The 14,938-nt window shown below is 33.2% G+C and overlaps 1 protein-coding gene across 1 annotated transcript; it reads left to right on the plus strand.

Moving 5' to 3' along the window:
- Positions 1 to 1,016: 1,016 nt before the first annotated feature.
- On the plus strand, positions 1,017 to 6,772 carry LOC139860356 (uncharacterized). Its single transcript, XM_071849121.1, has 3 exons — positions 1,017 to 1,126; positions 1,278 to 1,371; positions 6,149 to 6,772. The coding sequence occupies exons 1-3, from the start codon at positions 1,017 to 1,019 to the stop codon at positions 6,770 to 6,772; spliced, it is 828 nt and encodes a 275-aa protein (XP_071705222.1).
- The last annotated feature ends 8,166 nt before the right edge of the window (positions 6,773 to 14,938 follow it).

The following is a 14,938-nucleotide window of genomic DNA, read 5'->3' on the forward strand; positions in this document are numbered from 1 at the left end:
CATCTTCTAATCTATCATCAACTATCATCTTCTTTACTCATGTATTATCATAATTCATGATTTCATGTACCGTACGTCTTACACATAAATCTATATCGTTCTCTTTATTCATCTTATCATTGTAACCATAACCATTCTATCATCATCATCATCATCATCATATAGCATCATCATCCTTATTCATATAATATTATTATGATCATCTTAATGCCCTCATTATCATAGTGTTTATCGTCCCTACATCATCAAAAGGTCTCGAGATTTACAACAAACATTATCATCATTCCATCACCAACTTTCACTTTTGTCTCTTCTTTTAGTAATCAACTAGTGTACCACTAGTTCTTCCAAATTATAACATATTTACTCGATGGCAAAAAATAACAGATACCCGTAACATATTCGGTTTTTGAGTGGGGTTTTCATAATTCATTTGTGTCATTAAAAGCAACAACAAATTATCATCATTCATGTATCATCATCATTATTCCCGTCACTCTCATTCATTCCTTGGCTCAAAAGAAAAAAATGGATCACAGACTAACAATCTCCACAAGTATACGGCCCAAAATGCAAAACAATTTCTCGGCCCAAGTTTTAAAACTAGTTCCCGTCCACAATTGAAAACGTATGCAATATACTATAAAAAAAAATATCTGACTTGATTGCAAGTGGGTTGCTTGATTCAATAAGTGTCGGCCATAACCCCTTGTGTCACGTTCAATGTATAAAACAAATAACATATATATCTGTAGCGAGCTGTAAAGTTATTTAAATAGGGTATTTACGTGACCTTGTATCCTCCAATGTTGAAACACGCATATATGTTAGATACACAAATTATAATTTCTTTATTTCTCCAATTTGCCATACATAATACTCGGTGATGTTGATAATAGTGGCTCAAGGTTGATCGATGGTGTTTGAGGAGAAAGAAAGTGATCGGATTATTCTCGGGTTGAAGTGGGTTTGAGGTGTTCCCGGATAGAAGAAAAGAAAGAAAAGAAATAACGATGATGGTAGTTTTAATGAGTTGTGTTAGTGGTGAAGAAGGTGATGGTAATGGCGATATGAGGGTTATCATGGTGTATGGTGGCGGGTATTCATGCTCGATGGTGGCGGTTCGGTGAGATGAAGGAGGTGGTGTTTAAAAGGCGACTCGTTGTTCACAGTAAGGGTTGTAGTTGATGGCTTCATAAGAGTGACATGTAAGTATAAGTATATGTTATGTTATATGTTATATGGTGTGTGAGATAAGAATTTAATTCTTATTAAAGTATGAAATGGGTATTGGGAGTGGAATTGGATAATGAAAATGGAAGTGGTGTTCGGTTGTTCAACGAAAGAGAGAAAATGCATCATAATAAGGAAGTGTTTTAGTTATGCTATAACGAGGATTGATCATTTGTTGTATAGGTTGGTTGTAGTCGACAAGAAGAATCAATCCGAAGAGATACCAACAAAATAAAAGAAGATTGAGAAGGTTGACAGAAGTATTCGAGCCAGAAGTAACAAACAAGAATGATCGACAGGAGGAATCAACTAGTACTAAAAAAATGAAAAGTTGATTATGATGTGTAATGAATTCAATTGAAATTGTATTATTGTGTCAGTGGAGTCATTTAATCCAATCCAGGATCAGAAGGAGAATCGTAAAAGAAGAAAAATAAAACAGATACATATTGCTTATTAAATTCGTACATTTAAATTGATGTAGATTGCTAACAAATTCAGACAAGAAACAAAATTTGAGTAAAGTTGATTGAGATGGAAAACAGAATTGGATTCCTCTTCCTGATATTTTTATTTATTTATATATAATTAATATTAATGATAACAATTCTATTAATAAATAATAATAATAATAATAATAATAATGAAATAATAACATAATAATACTGTTAATAATAATTATCATAATAATAATATTTAGAATGATGATAGTAATAGTTATAATAATGTTTATAATGATATAATTTTAATAAATTGTAGTATCTTTATAATAATCTTAATGATTTTAATGATAATGGTAATTATAAAATAATGATAATATTAATCTTATTAATAATAAAAATCATAATTTTACTACTAATTATCATAATAATGATATTAATAATAATAACAATAATATTAATAATTAAATGTATCAAATTTCATATATATCTTATATGTATATAATAATATTAATAATACTGATATTAATATTAATAATAATAATGAAAGTAATGACATTAATATAACAATTATATTTTAACTTGTGATTACATTTTATATATTAATATTACAATTTTAATTATGTAATATTATATAATATATAATATATATATATAATATCACATATTGAATATTTACCATATATACATTTTAATATCTTACAATATACATCTAATTATTTATTTTGTACATATGTCATATATATATATATATATATATATATATATATATTAATAATAACTTAATTATTTATATTTTACTATCTCCAATTATTATATATACTTACACACACACACACACACACACACACACACATATATATATATATATATATATATATATATATATATATATATATATATATATATATATATATATATATATACACACACCTATACATATTTATTTACAAATAATTGTTCGTGAATCGTCGAGAATAGTCAAGGTTAAATGCTTGTATGAAAACAGTTCAAAATTTTTGAGACTCAACATTACAGACTTTTGCTTATCGTGTCGGAAACATATAAAGATTAAGTTTAAATTTGGTCAAAAATTTCCGGGTCGTCACAGGAACCACATAGTCCGACTAAGAAACTCGTCAGCTGAACATTTCATCAAACACCTAAAATGCATATTAAACAATCCACATCCAATTATATAGAGATAATATTGGTTGTCATTTTATTTTAAAATTGTAAATTAAAATATAAATGTAGAATTGGTTCCTTCTGCCTAACTTTTATACATTTTCGTACTCAATTCAAAATAATTAATTAAAATAATTTAAAATTATTTAGTTTTAATAATTAAAATAATTATTGATAAGATTTAATAATAATAATCAATTAATAAGATTTAATTTTAATTTAATATTTATATTAATGACATCACCCACCATGCTTATATTTTTTTCTTTTTCTTTTTGATTTTTTCTTAACAAAGGAATTAGCATGACATCACAATTTTAACAATATAATAGAAACTATAGATTGAATTATTTTAATTTAATAACTAAGTTAATACTTACATTTCGAATTTCATGCGTTTTTGAATTTGGATTTAATACAGTATTTCAAAATAATCGGTAACTAATAGGGGGTAGTGTAGTAATATGTCTTTGAATTGAAATTTGTATCAAGTAATAATCATATCACATTTTCATCCAATGGTTATAATGAATTGTTTGGAATAAATTAATGGTCAAGATTTCTTAATTGAAATAAATATTATTTATTTTTGCTTTTCTTTTAATAAGAAGAGGGAGAGGGAAGGGATTGAAAAATAGATATGAAATGACTAATCGGGTATACCCGTTTACCCGTAGGGAAACCTGAAACTCGATAGTATTTAAGTAAATGGGGATCCGACGGGTTTCGGACAGGGGTTTCTTAATCGGGTTCGGGTCCAGGAATATCTAAACCAGACCCAAACCCGATCCGATGTCATTCGTACACAGGGGCCATAAGTTATGAGGGCCCAATTCTTCTAATTTAGAGTACTACCCAATTGTCCTCTAGAAATTCGGAAGCCCAACTTGCAAACTTTGAGTCCACGACAAACTCAAAACTTAAATACCCAATAACTTTTATAAATATCGTTTGCTCTTAATTTTTTATACACAAGCAGTATGTATGTGGACAACGATGTGGGAAGCATGGATCAATATAAACAATATTGAGTATTAATAGAAATTATTGAGTATTTAAACATTTTATTTATTTAAAGGCATTGATCATTTTATTGTATTAAAAGCATTGATCATATAAATGTTTTATTTAACTAGTGAAATGACCCGTGGAACCACGAGTTTATTTAAACGAAACAGTTTAATGATATGTTTTAGGTATTGAGTGAACGTAAATGCTAAAGTCATTTAGTTTAATGACCCGTGGATCCACAGAGTCTAACTAAGAAACTCGTCAGCTGAACATTTCATCAAACACCTAAAATGCATATTAAACAATCCACATCCAATCATGAGAGATAATATTGATTATCACTTTATTATAAAAGTATAAATTAAAATATAAATTTAGAATTGGTTTCCTTCTGCCTAGCTTTTATAACTTCTCGTACTCAATTCAAAATAATTAAAATATAAATTTAGATTTTGATATATCTCTTTTTTTTTGGGTAATGGGATGACCCGGTAAATTTTATAAAGAATAAACAAATGATTAATTAATAATATTTAGTAATTAAAATAATTAATTAATAAGATATAATTTTAATTTAAAATTATAAGATTTAGTAAATGATTAAACAAATGATTAATTAATAAGATTTAGTAATTAAAATAAACAAATGATTAATTTAATTTAGTAATTAAAATAATTATTAATAACATTTAATATTAATAATTAATTAATAAGATATAATTTTAATTTAAAATTGTTTAGATTAATACATCTACCACCATGTTTATATTATTTTTCTTTTGTTTTTTGATTTTTTTAACAAAAGAATTAGTATAATAATGATATCATTATTATAGGATTTTAATATTAACTATAGAAGATAGATATGCTCCCATATCATTGTATTGTATTAGCGTATTCATTATTCATTATTAAAATGGGGTTTTAAGGCTTTCAATAAACAATACATCGAAAACATGTACAAATGGATACAATGTGAATAGTTTAACATCATGGGTGAACTATGCAGTATACAATGAATCCTTATTGAGAGATTAGGAGTGGTAGTTGCAAGTTTTATTAAATCAATTAGCCGATGCTCGTTTTTGACTTCTCGTTTTTCATTTCATCGACATTATCTCATGTTGAGCCGCTTTAATAAGTTGTCGATCTTACAATGACACTAAAATACCCATAACGAATAAACCTTTTGAATACGCTTATATATATATATATATATATATATATATATAGGGTGAGGATCCAGAGAGAACCAGAGGTGGTAGAGAACAGAGAGATCCAACAGCTCGACCTTCATCTATGTGCAGCTCGACCTTCAATCTGCGTGCAGATTGAGTCAATCTGCGTTCAGATTTAGTCAATCTGCGTGCAGCTCGATCAAGCTGGGTGCAGATGGAGTAAATATACGTGCAGATTGAGTCAATCTGCGTGCAGATTGAGTCAATCTGCATGCAGATTGAGCTTGTTTTGGGTGCAGGCACACTCTGTTCTTCGTAAGAAAATTGAATCTCTCAAAATCAAACCTATAGCAAAAATTAAAAACGCAGAATTATTAGGTTTCATCACGTGAATCTATGTGCAAAGTTTCAGATTCTAAATCCTAGATTTGAGCTCGAATTCGTGAGTCAAAGATTTGGGGGAAAAAGTCAACAATTTCTTCATAGCTCAAATTCATAATCTATATGATGTTTCAGCTTAAATTGACGATTGGCGAGCATTAGATGCAACATTTTAAGCAACTTTCATGTTGGAATCATCATCTAAAACGCCTTCGATTGATGTTACGAATTCATGTTCATCGTTCACAAGTGATGGTTCGCTGGGTTCTCTGCTATGCAGAGTTCTTCCAGGATCCTTTCACTATATATATATATATATATATATATATATATATATATATATATATATATATATGGGCAGGATCAATGGGGAAGTAACCAATCGGGGGAAGAAAAATTTTTTTTTTTTGGAATTTTTTTTTCCGGCATCAAGATCACACGAAAATATGAATATTTAGAAAAGACACTTCGTGATGAATGTTATTATTTAGGAGGGAAAACGATCGACAAAAATAACATTCAAGATAATATTGTTCGTGAAGAATGTGAACGTTTTTTTTTTTTCATGTCTTGTGAAGTAAAATTTAGCCAGATTTAGAGTTTAGGGTTTAGGGTTTGGTGTTTTGGGTTTATTTCATAAACCCAAAACACCAAACCCTAAACCCTCACCCTCCTCCTGTTCTTGTCAATGGCAAAGCTGATATTTGTGTGTGGAAGTCTAAAACAGGAAAAGTGGTGCCTTTCTCTGTTAAAGCAGTTTGGAATGATCTTTGTGATGATTGGCACAATGTGAAATGGGCTAGACTTGTATGGTTTAGTCAATGTATCCCTAGGCACTCTTTTACTACTTGGGTTGCCTTACAATCTAAGCTGAAAATTCAAGATAAATATATGATTGTGGATCACCAATTTGCTCAAAGTTGTCCTTTTTGTTTATCTCAAAAGGATAGCCATAAACATTTATTTTTTGAATGTGATTACCCTAATGAAGTGTGGAATGTGTTTAAAGGTCTTGGCAGGTTGGATCATGCTCCAGATTCTTGGCCTGATTTGATTGAATATTTGCAGCAAAGGCCTATTAATAAGTCTGTATGGAGTATAATTCAAAGGTTGATATTGGGCGCGTGTGTATATTATATTTGGCAAGAGAGGAATTTGAGGTTATTTCAAGAAAAGTCCAGACCATTAGTAAATTTGGTTAATATTATCAAAAAGAACATAACTCTGAAATTAAATGGTTTGACTATTAAAAAGTCAAGGCAAGCAAAATTGGCTTTTGAACTTTGGAATTTAAATGGTGATGGGTGCAAAGGGAAGACGGTTACTAATGATTTGTCATAAGTTCATGGTTTGTACAAGGAGAAGAAGGTGCATGGTTTTTTGTTATAGTTCGACTTTTTTTGGTCAAGCTTTGATTGGGTATGATTTCTGCTATGCTGGTTGGTCTTTGCTGATCTGGTGTGATTATAGTATTGGAACAAATATTGCTTGGTGGGTTGTTAGGTGGTTGTGTGTGTTGGCTAATCCTATACTAGGTAGGGTTAATGTAAGTGTGCAAAAAATGAAAAAAGAGGTTAGAAAGTGTCATGTTTGTTTTGGTAGTGGTTTTTTGTGCTACAGGTACTTAATTTCAAGAAAAGATGGTGTTAATGTTTTGAAGTATGAAAGCAATGAAGGAATGCAATTTTGGACTTTTAGAGTCAATGCTGATCAACTAATCAAAGTCAAAGTTGGTCAAGATATAGTTGAAGAGTTAAAGAACAAAAGTCAAAAGAGGTCAAAGAGGAATATTTTGAAGATTTTTGGGACCTGTTTCTGCTTGCTGACTTCAGGTTTGTATTTGAATTATATTATGAATATGATTTGTGATTTATGTGCAGGTAATCAGAGTCTAGTTTTTGATCCTTTTTAAATTTAGGGTTTGGTATCTGTGAATGTATAGTTATAGATTTTTTATATAATAGGTTTTGTTTTAATTGTATAGTTTTGGCTTTATTTTATAGTTTAGGAAATTATTGTTAAGTGTTTCTGGTGGTCACTTCAAAAAACCCGCCCCTTTTGTACTCTTTTTTATTATTAATAAAATTTGCCAGGGTACCGTCCCCTTTTCGTAAAACCCTAAATCCTAAACTCTAAACTCTAAACCGTTCGTGTTAAAAACTCAATCTAAATCCTAAATCTAAACCCCAAACCCTAAATTTCTAAACCCTAATATCTAAACCCTATAAACCCTAATATCTAAACCCTAATACCTAAAACTTCAACATACGCTCGAAAAACACGATAATTGTTATATATTACTTCTTTGAGCATTTTCCCGCCAAAATAAAAATATTTATCACAAAGTGTCTTTATTAAATATTCATATTTTCATCCAATCTATAATGTTCGTGAACAAAGTTTTTTAAAAAAACGAAGAAATTTTTTTTTGCTTCCCCCCGCTTCCCCCGATTGGTTACTTCCATCTTGGTTTGGCGTTGCTGTTGTTGTATCTTCATGAAGTGTGATCTATGCTTTTTCGCGCTTTGCTTCTTACCCGGACCTCGTCATGGTATGGGTATGTATGTGTGTGCATATATGTATGTGTATGTATGGATGTATGGGTACGTTTGTATGCTTGTTTGTGTATGTATGTTTATGTTTGTTCGAATGTGGGTTTATATGTTTGCTTTATGTATGTCTATAGATGTTTATGCATGTTTCTGTATATATGCATGTAGGCCTAGGTATGTATGCGTATGTAGGTATGTTTGTTTGTATGTATGTTCGTTTGTGTGTATGTATGGCGATTGTATGTATGTATATATGTAGGTGTGTATGTATGTAGGTAGGTATATATGTAGGTTTGTTTGTGTGTATGCGTGTATGTGTGTATGTGTGCACCTAGGTATGTCCATGTATGTCTGGGTATGTATGTATGTATGTATGTATGTATGTATGTATGTATGCATGCATGCTTGTATGTAGGCTTAGGTATAGAGTTTTGTATGATTGTTTGTATGTGGTCATATATGTTTATTGTTCTTCTAGTGCAGCATTTATTGATATGAATTGAGGTCCGCATCGCACTCTAAGGTACATTTTATATGTGTGTGTGTGTGTGTGTGTGTGTATATGTGTGTATATATATATATATATATATATATATATATATATATATATATATATATATATATATATATATATATATATATATATATATATATATATATTACGGCTCTATTAAGCGAGTCAACAGTATGCGTCGATTTATTGGCGTCTTACTGTCGTTTATAGCCTAAATTGAACTCCAGGCATGTTTTCAAACCCATGAAAATTTGATACTACCATTTTCATGGAGTCTCTTTTGATTTAATTGCTTATTTTTCTTTTACTCACTTTTATAGTTTTTTTTTGTTTTTTTTTTTTTTTTTTTTTTTGCCGGAGGTCCCCTTGGAAGCAATCTCTTTATCCGTCGGATAGAGAGAGGGAGGACTTTCTCGATTCTTGGAGTGTTTCACTCGGGGTGGAGAAATGACCTCTCTTTATCCAAAGATAGAGGTATGATTGTTTACATCTCACATCCCCCATACCCCACGCATGTGGGATTGGGTATGTTGTTGTTGTATATATATATATATATATATATATATATATATATATATATATATATATATATATATATATATAATCAAAGATGTTTCAACCTTCCACTCCAAGGATCTACTATTTACTTAATGAACAGGGCTCATAAAATTAATCGAACGACCCTGCACATCAAATTGTATGACATGTTACAGTCATGATCATTAGGTACGGTAAATCATAACTCTAACCTTCAAATCGAATTAAAATAGTTCTTGGAAAATAAGGATTGCCGAAGTTGGTTATACATTCTTAGCGCGGTTATTTTTTTCAGTTAAAAGAATAAATATTAGAAAGAGTTTTTCTAAACATAGCCCAAAAGCTATGCTTAAGAATTAAATATAAGCTTGAACATATTGTACATTGAGTTGGTTAAGAGTAGTTGGGTGAGTAGTTATCATTAATTTACATTAATTTACAACCATTTCATGCGTGTCTAGACTTCTTAAAGATAGCCCTTAGGGTTATCTTTTTTCAATTAAACCACTTGTATCGGACATATCCAACACCTGTTGGATCCTACATGGCATTAAACTCACGCCCCAAATTGACTTATCAAGGCGTTGGATGGGGCAGTGTACGGGGCATTCCTTGAATTCCGACGGCTAAACCAACAGACGTTGCTTTTGTATTTTTAAATTTTTATTATTTTAAAAATATTATTTTTATCCCTTTTTAATACCTAACCCAATTACATTTTAACACATCATCACAATACCCCTAACTCACACTACCACTACTACACATAAAAAAAACCCATACATCATAGACATCAAAAAAGTACAAAAAGCAACCAACACCACCAATTCACGTCCCCTACCACTACAAAATAGTCTTAGAAGATGATCAATTGCTTATCAGTTTAAGTATTGAAGTCCCTAAAAGATCAAATGTATGAAGATCACAATCATATAACACACACCGTAAAAAATGGGGGCCCTAAAAGAAGGGAGGGGGGGGGGGGGGGATAATGCCCCAACTTTAGTCCTTTTACTTGTTAAGTCACTCATATGCTGGCAAAATGAGAAGTAAATTCCATTACTCAATAAATGGAGATCCCGACTAAGCAAGAGCCATGTATGGGCATGGATAGAATGACACAAACATTGTACTACTATACAACACAAACACCTTTGTCATGTTGGTGATTTTAGCATGATCCAACATACATTTTAGGGATTGGATTACTAACTTGAAAGTGTCTTTCGAACCATTGATACGTTACACGAATTCGGAGAAGTGTGGAGTGCACGTTCGTAAAACGTGAGGTAGTTTGAGGTTTCCTTTAGACTTGAAAATGTTATTTGGAACATAAGAAATGCGAAACAAGACTTGAAAAGGCCATACGAGTAAAAACCTTGAGTTTGGAAAAATGGAGTGCTGGCCAGGCTTAGCCCGTGGCGCGGCTCAGCCACCCGCGGCGCGGCCTAAGGCACAAAATCCATGTCGAGACTTTTGGCATTTTCAAGTGTTTTTCCTTTGTTAGCCCGCGGCGCGGCTCAAGGGCCCGCGGCGCGGCTTAATACAGGGGACGCTGAAAATGTGTCTTTTTCACCCAAAAGGCACATTTCGAACCCCAACCGTTTTGGGGTTGTTCCAAGGCATTTTAACTCCGTTTTTTCATGTTTTTAGATCATTTTAAGTCTAAATACATGAATGAGAACTTCCAAGCAACTAGTGGGTATGAATCAAAGGTTGTGATTCTTCATCAAACCTTTTGACCCATTATAAATACACATTTGGTGTATTTGAAAAAGGTTCCAGATTTCAACCTTTTTACACACACTTTCATTTCATACAATTAGAGGATAATCTCTGCAATAATTTTGATTGTTTTCTTTTAGCCAAGACAACAATCTAGTCTTTGTCTTATCCCAATCGAAACTTCGTGTAACCCGTGGCTAATTGGGTCGAAATATTCGATTAGAAAAGTGTACACACGATTCAAAGATCAATCCGGAGTCGGTTCCGTTTCAGGCATGAAGATTACTTACAATCCAAGTTCTTAACATGTCATAGAAATCAAGTCAACAATACAGCACATAACTAATTCATTTTTGGTTATATTTCCCTACAGACAAGACAAAAAAAAGTAAAAGTGAAATTAAATAAAAAGATTAACTAAAAATGCTAAAGATAAAACAACATATTAAAAGGCAAACACCAACTATTGTATTGATTGTAAATTTAGTTACAATCAATACAGTAATTAACTTGAGTTTAGTTATAGAAACAGCAATATTCCCAAAATTAAATTCATTCCTAGCACGTACTCGGCCTCCAGTTAAAACGGCAAGTTTGAACACTACTTGTTGAACGCACAAATAATCATACTTACAAAGTTTCTCCCTTTAGAACTTGACTCAGCCATGCAATTCTCAAGGTCTTTATCGCTTGAAATTAGAACACGACTACCGTTGGTGTCTTCATACTCAATACGGAAATTTGTAAGATTATTATACTCAATACGGGAATTCGTGGGGTCTACTTCCTTCATCCTTGGTGTCACTTCCTTGTGCAGGTCTTCAAGTTTGGCTGAATAGGGCAGTGGAAACTTGAGTAAATGGTCAAGGTATTTTACCTTGATTGTCTTCCCCATAAATGTGGATGTTAAATTCTCATTCTGCAAAACCATGGAGTGATAATAAAGGCAAACCACCAAATATTATAGTATGACTTCAAGTAATACTAAGCGAATGTCAAGAGATCTCATCTTATTACAACCAAAAAAACACAGAAATCGCGATTGTTACTTGTCTAACAATTAATTTGAACAACAGCAAATAGAATATAGATGTTAAAAACTCAAGTTGCAGCCTTTAGCATGTCAGATGGAAGTATCAAGTTAACTAGCAAGTAAACGTACATAGCGCCTTTAGCATGTCAGTAGGAATTTTTGTCCGACTGATTTAGTCGGACAAAATCGGTCAAAGTTGGTCAAAGTTGGTCATATGAATTTATTTTAGATTTTTTTTTTTTAGTATTTGAATAATTGAGTTATGTTTCTAGACAATCAAGATAAAGTTTATGTTTTTGTTTATTGTTTTCTTTTGAATTTATACATACAACAACAACAATACCCAATTCCACTAAAGTGGAGTATGGGGGAGGTTAGATGTAGACAGTCTTTCCTCTACTCTAGAGTAAAAGGGAAGTCATTCCTCCCCCACGGATACCTATCGGTCCGCGGGTAAAAGAAGTCGTCCCTCCCTATACTATAGGGCAGAGAGGCTGCTTCCCAAGGACCTCCGGCCAGCAGAACCATGAAATCCGTTAAGTGAAGTAACTAAATGCAAGTAAAGTAAAGTAGATAAAAGGAACCTTACCGTGGAAAATGTAAAGGTAAATATGGCATGTAACAAAGTAAAGTAAAAGAACATATAAGTGAAAAAAGTAAGTGTCAAGTATGCAAGTATAACAAGCAATGTAAGTATAAAATGTGTATGTAAGCATGTAGGTATAGAGCATGTAGTTATACAATGCAGTATAAAACATATAAGTATACAATGTAAGCATAAAGACATGTAGCATGTAAATGTAAATACGTGTAATTTAATGCGATATAATGTAATGCGACATGTAACGGTATAGTGATATAAGGCAAGTAAATAAGTATAATGTAATGCACACAACATGTTTGGGATATGCTACAATAAGTATTAGTATATGAAAAAAAAAAAAAAAAAAAAAAAAACATATATGAAGCAAAAAAGCAAGTAGGCAAAAGGCATACGATAAAAATATATAAAACTAAATAGAAAATTAAAAAAGAATATAAAATAAAATATATATACAACCTAGTCATCAATCATAATTCTACTCCTCCACAAATTTCTATCAGAAGTCATGTCCTCGGTCAATAAAAGCTCCTTCATGTCAAGCTTCAGTCTATCCTCCAACCTACGTGTAGGTCTACCTCTTCTCCTTACGCCGCCAACCGTGAGGGCTTCCACTCTCCTGACCGGTGCTGTGGGTGGCCGCCTCCTTACATGGCCAAACCATCTAAGTCGTCCTTCTCTCATCTTGTTGACGATATTCCCAACTTCTAAGTTCTTTCTAAAAATTCCATTAGGTATCATGTCTAACATGGTCTTACCACACGTCCACCTAAGCATCCTCATTTCTGCCACCTCCATCCTCCTCTCTTGGGCCTTCGTCATTGGCCAACACTCCGATCCGTACAACATGGCCGGTCTAATCGCTACCTTGAAGAATTTCCCCTTCAATTTAAGGGGTATCTTCTTGTCGCACAAAACCCCTTTCGCAGCTCTCCACTTCAGCCATCCTACTCTTATACGGTGAGACACATCATCATCTATCCTTCCCGATTTGTGTAGCATTGATCCTAAGTATCTAAAGGAATCCTGTGGATGTAAGACCTGATCCCCAATACGAATATCCACAGTATCATTGTGATCTTCGATCCTCCCGTAGTCGCATCTAAGATACTCCGATTTAAGTCTACTAATCCGAAGTCCATTTTGTTCCAGGGCATTCCTCCATTGCTCCAGCCTTCTGTTTAGCTCATCCTGGGATTCCGATACTAAGACAATATCATCGGCAAAAATCAAGCACCAAGGGATACTCCCTTGTATCCTATGAGACAGGTCGTCTAAGACTAAAGCGAAAAGAAAAGGGCTAAGAGCAGATCCTTGATGTAAACCTACTTCTACTGGGAAAAACTCTGTGTATCCTACTGTCGTCCGAACGCGAGTTTTCGCCCCCTGGTACATGTCCATAATAGCTCTTATATACCTACTTGGGATACCTTTACCATTAAGGATCTTCCAAATCAACTCTCATGGGACACTATCATAAGCTATTTCCAAGTCTAAGAAAGCCATGTGTAGGTTCTTTTGTTTCTCTCTATACTTCTCCATAAGACTTCTAATAATGTGAATTGCCTCCATCGAGGAGCGTCCTGGCATGAACCCAAATTGATTCTCTGACACCTTTGTCTCTCGTCTAAGCCTAGTCTCAATCACTCTCTCCCATAGTTTCATGGTATGGCTAAGTAACTTTATACCTCTATAGTTACTACACGTCTGTGCATCCCCTTTGTTCTTATAAATGGGAATAACCTCGCTCAGTCTCCACTCCATTGGCATTTTTGCGCTTCTAAACGTCATGTTGAAAAGGTTTGTCAACCACCTAACCCCATCATCGCCTAGGCACCGCCACGCCTCTATGGGGATTTGGTCCGGTCCTACTGCTTTATTTCTCCCCATCTTGCGTAGGGCCACTCTAACTTCCCCATGGTTGATCCTCGTGCAGAAACAGTTGTTTTGATATTGTGGGGCCATATCATAGACATGAGGTTCTCCATTCCTAGTCCTTCCCCCATCGAAAAGGGATGAGAAGTATTCTTCCCATCGTTTCCTAATTTTGTCTTCCTTCACTATGCTTTGACCTGCTTCATCCTTGATATATTTGATGTTATCCAGATCCCTTCGCCGACGCTCCCTAGCTTTGGCTATCCTGTAGATGTCGTTTGCCCCTTCTTTAGAGTCTAGTCTCTTATATAAGTCTTCGTAAGCTTTATCTTTTGCACGTGTAACGGCGATCTTTGCTTCTCTCTTGGCTTCTTTATAGCTATTTTCTATTCTAGTTCTGTCTGCTAGTGTACCCCCTCTAAAGGAGGTGAGCTCCCGAAACCTCGCTTGTTTAAGCGCGACTTTAGTTTGAACCTCGTCGTTAAGCCACCATGATTCTCTACAACCATTTTGGGCTCTCGACGTCCCAACTGCCACTCTCAAGGATTCTTTTGCCACCCCTCTAATAGTGGACGCTAGGTTGTTCCACATCTGATCTGCATCAATAAAGGCTGCATTTTCCAATTCAGCACCCATTCTTTCAACATTAGCCCTAAAAGTCTCCGCCTTC

Source organism: Rutidosis leptorrhynchoides, chromosome 7, assembly GCF_046630445.1.
Source record: "Rutidosis leptorrhynchoides isolate AG116_Rl617_1_P2 chromosome 7, CSIRO_AGI_Rlap_v1, whole genome shotgun sequence".
NCBI lineage: Eukaryota > Viridiplantae > Streptophyta > Magnoliopsida > Asterales > Asteraceae > Rutidosis > Rutidosis leptorrhynchoides.

Coding starts and splice junctions, on each gene's coding strand:
- LOC139860356 (XM_071849121.1), top strand. CDS start 1,017: ATGGTAGTTTTAATGAGTTGTGTTAGTGGTGAAGAAGGTGATGGTAAT. Junction 1,127..1,277: donor TGCTCGATGGTGGCGGTTCG/GTGAGATGAAGG, acceptor TTCTTATTAAAG/TATGAAATGGGTATTGGGAG. Junction 1,372..6,148: donor AAATGCATCATAATAAGGAA/GTGTTTTAGTTA, acceptor TGTGTGTGGAAG/TCTAAAACAGGAAAAGTGGT.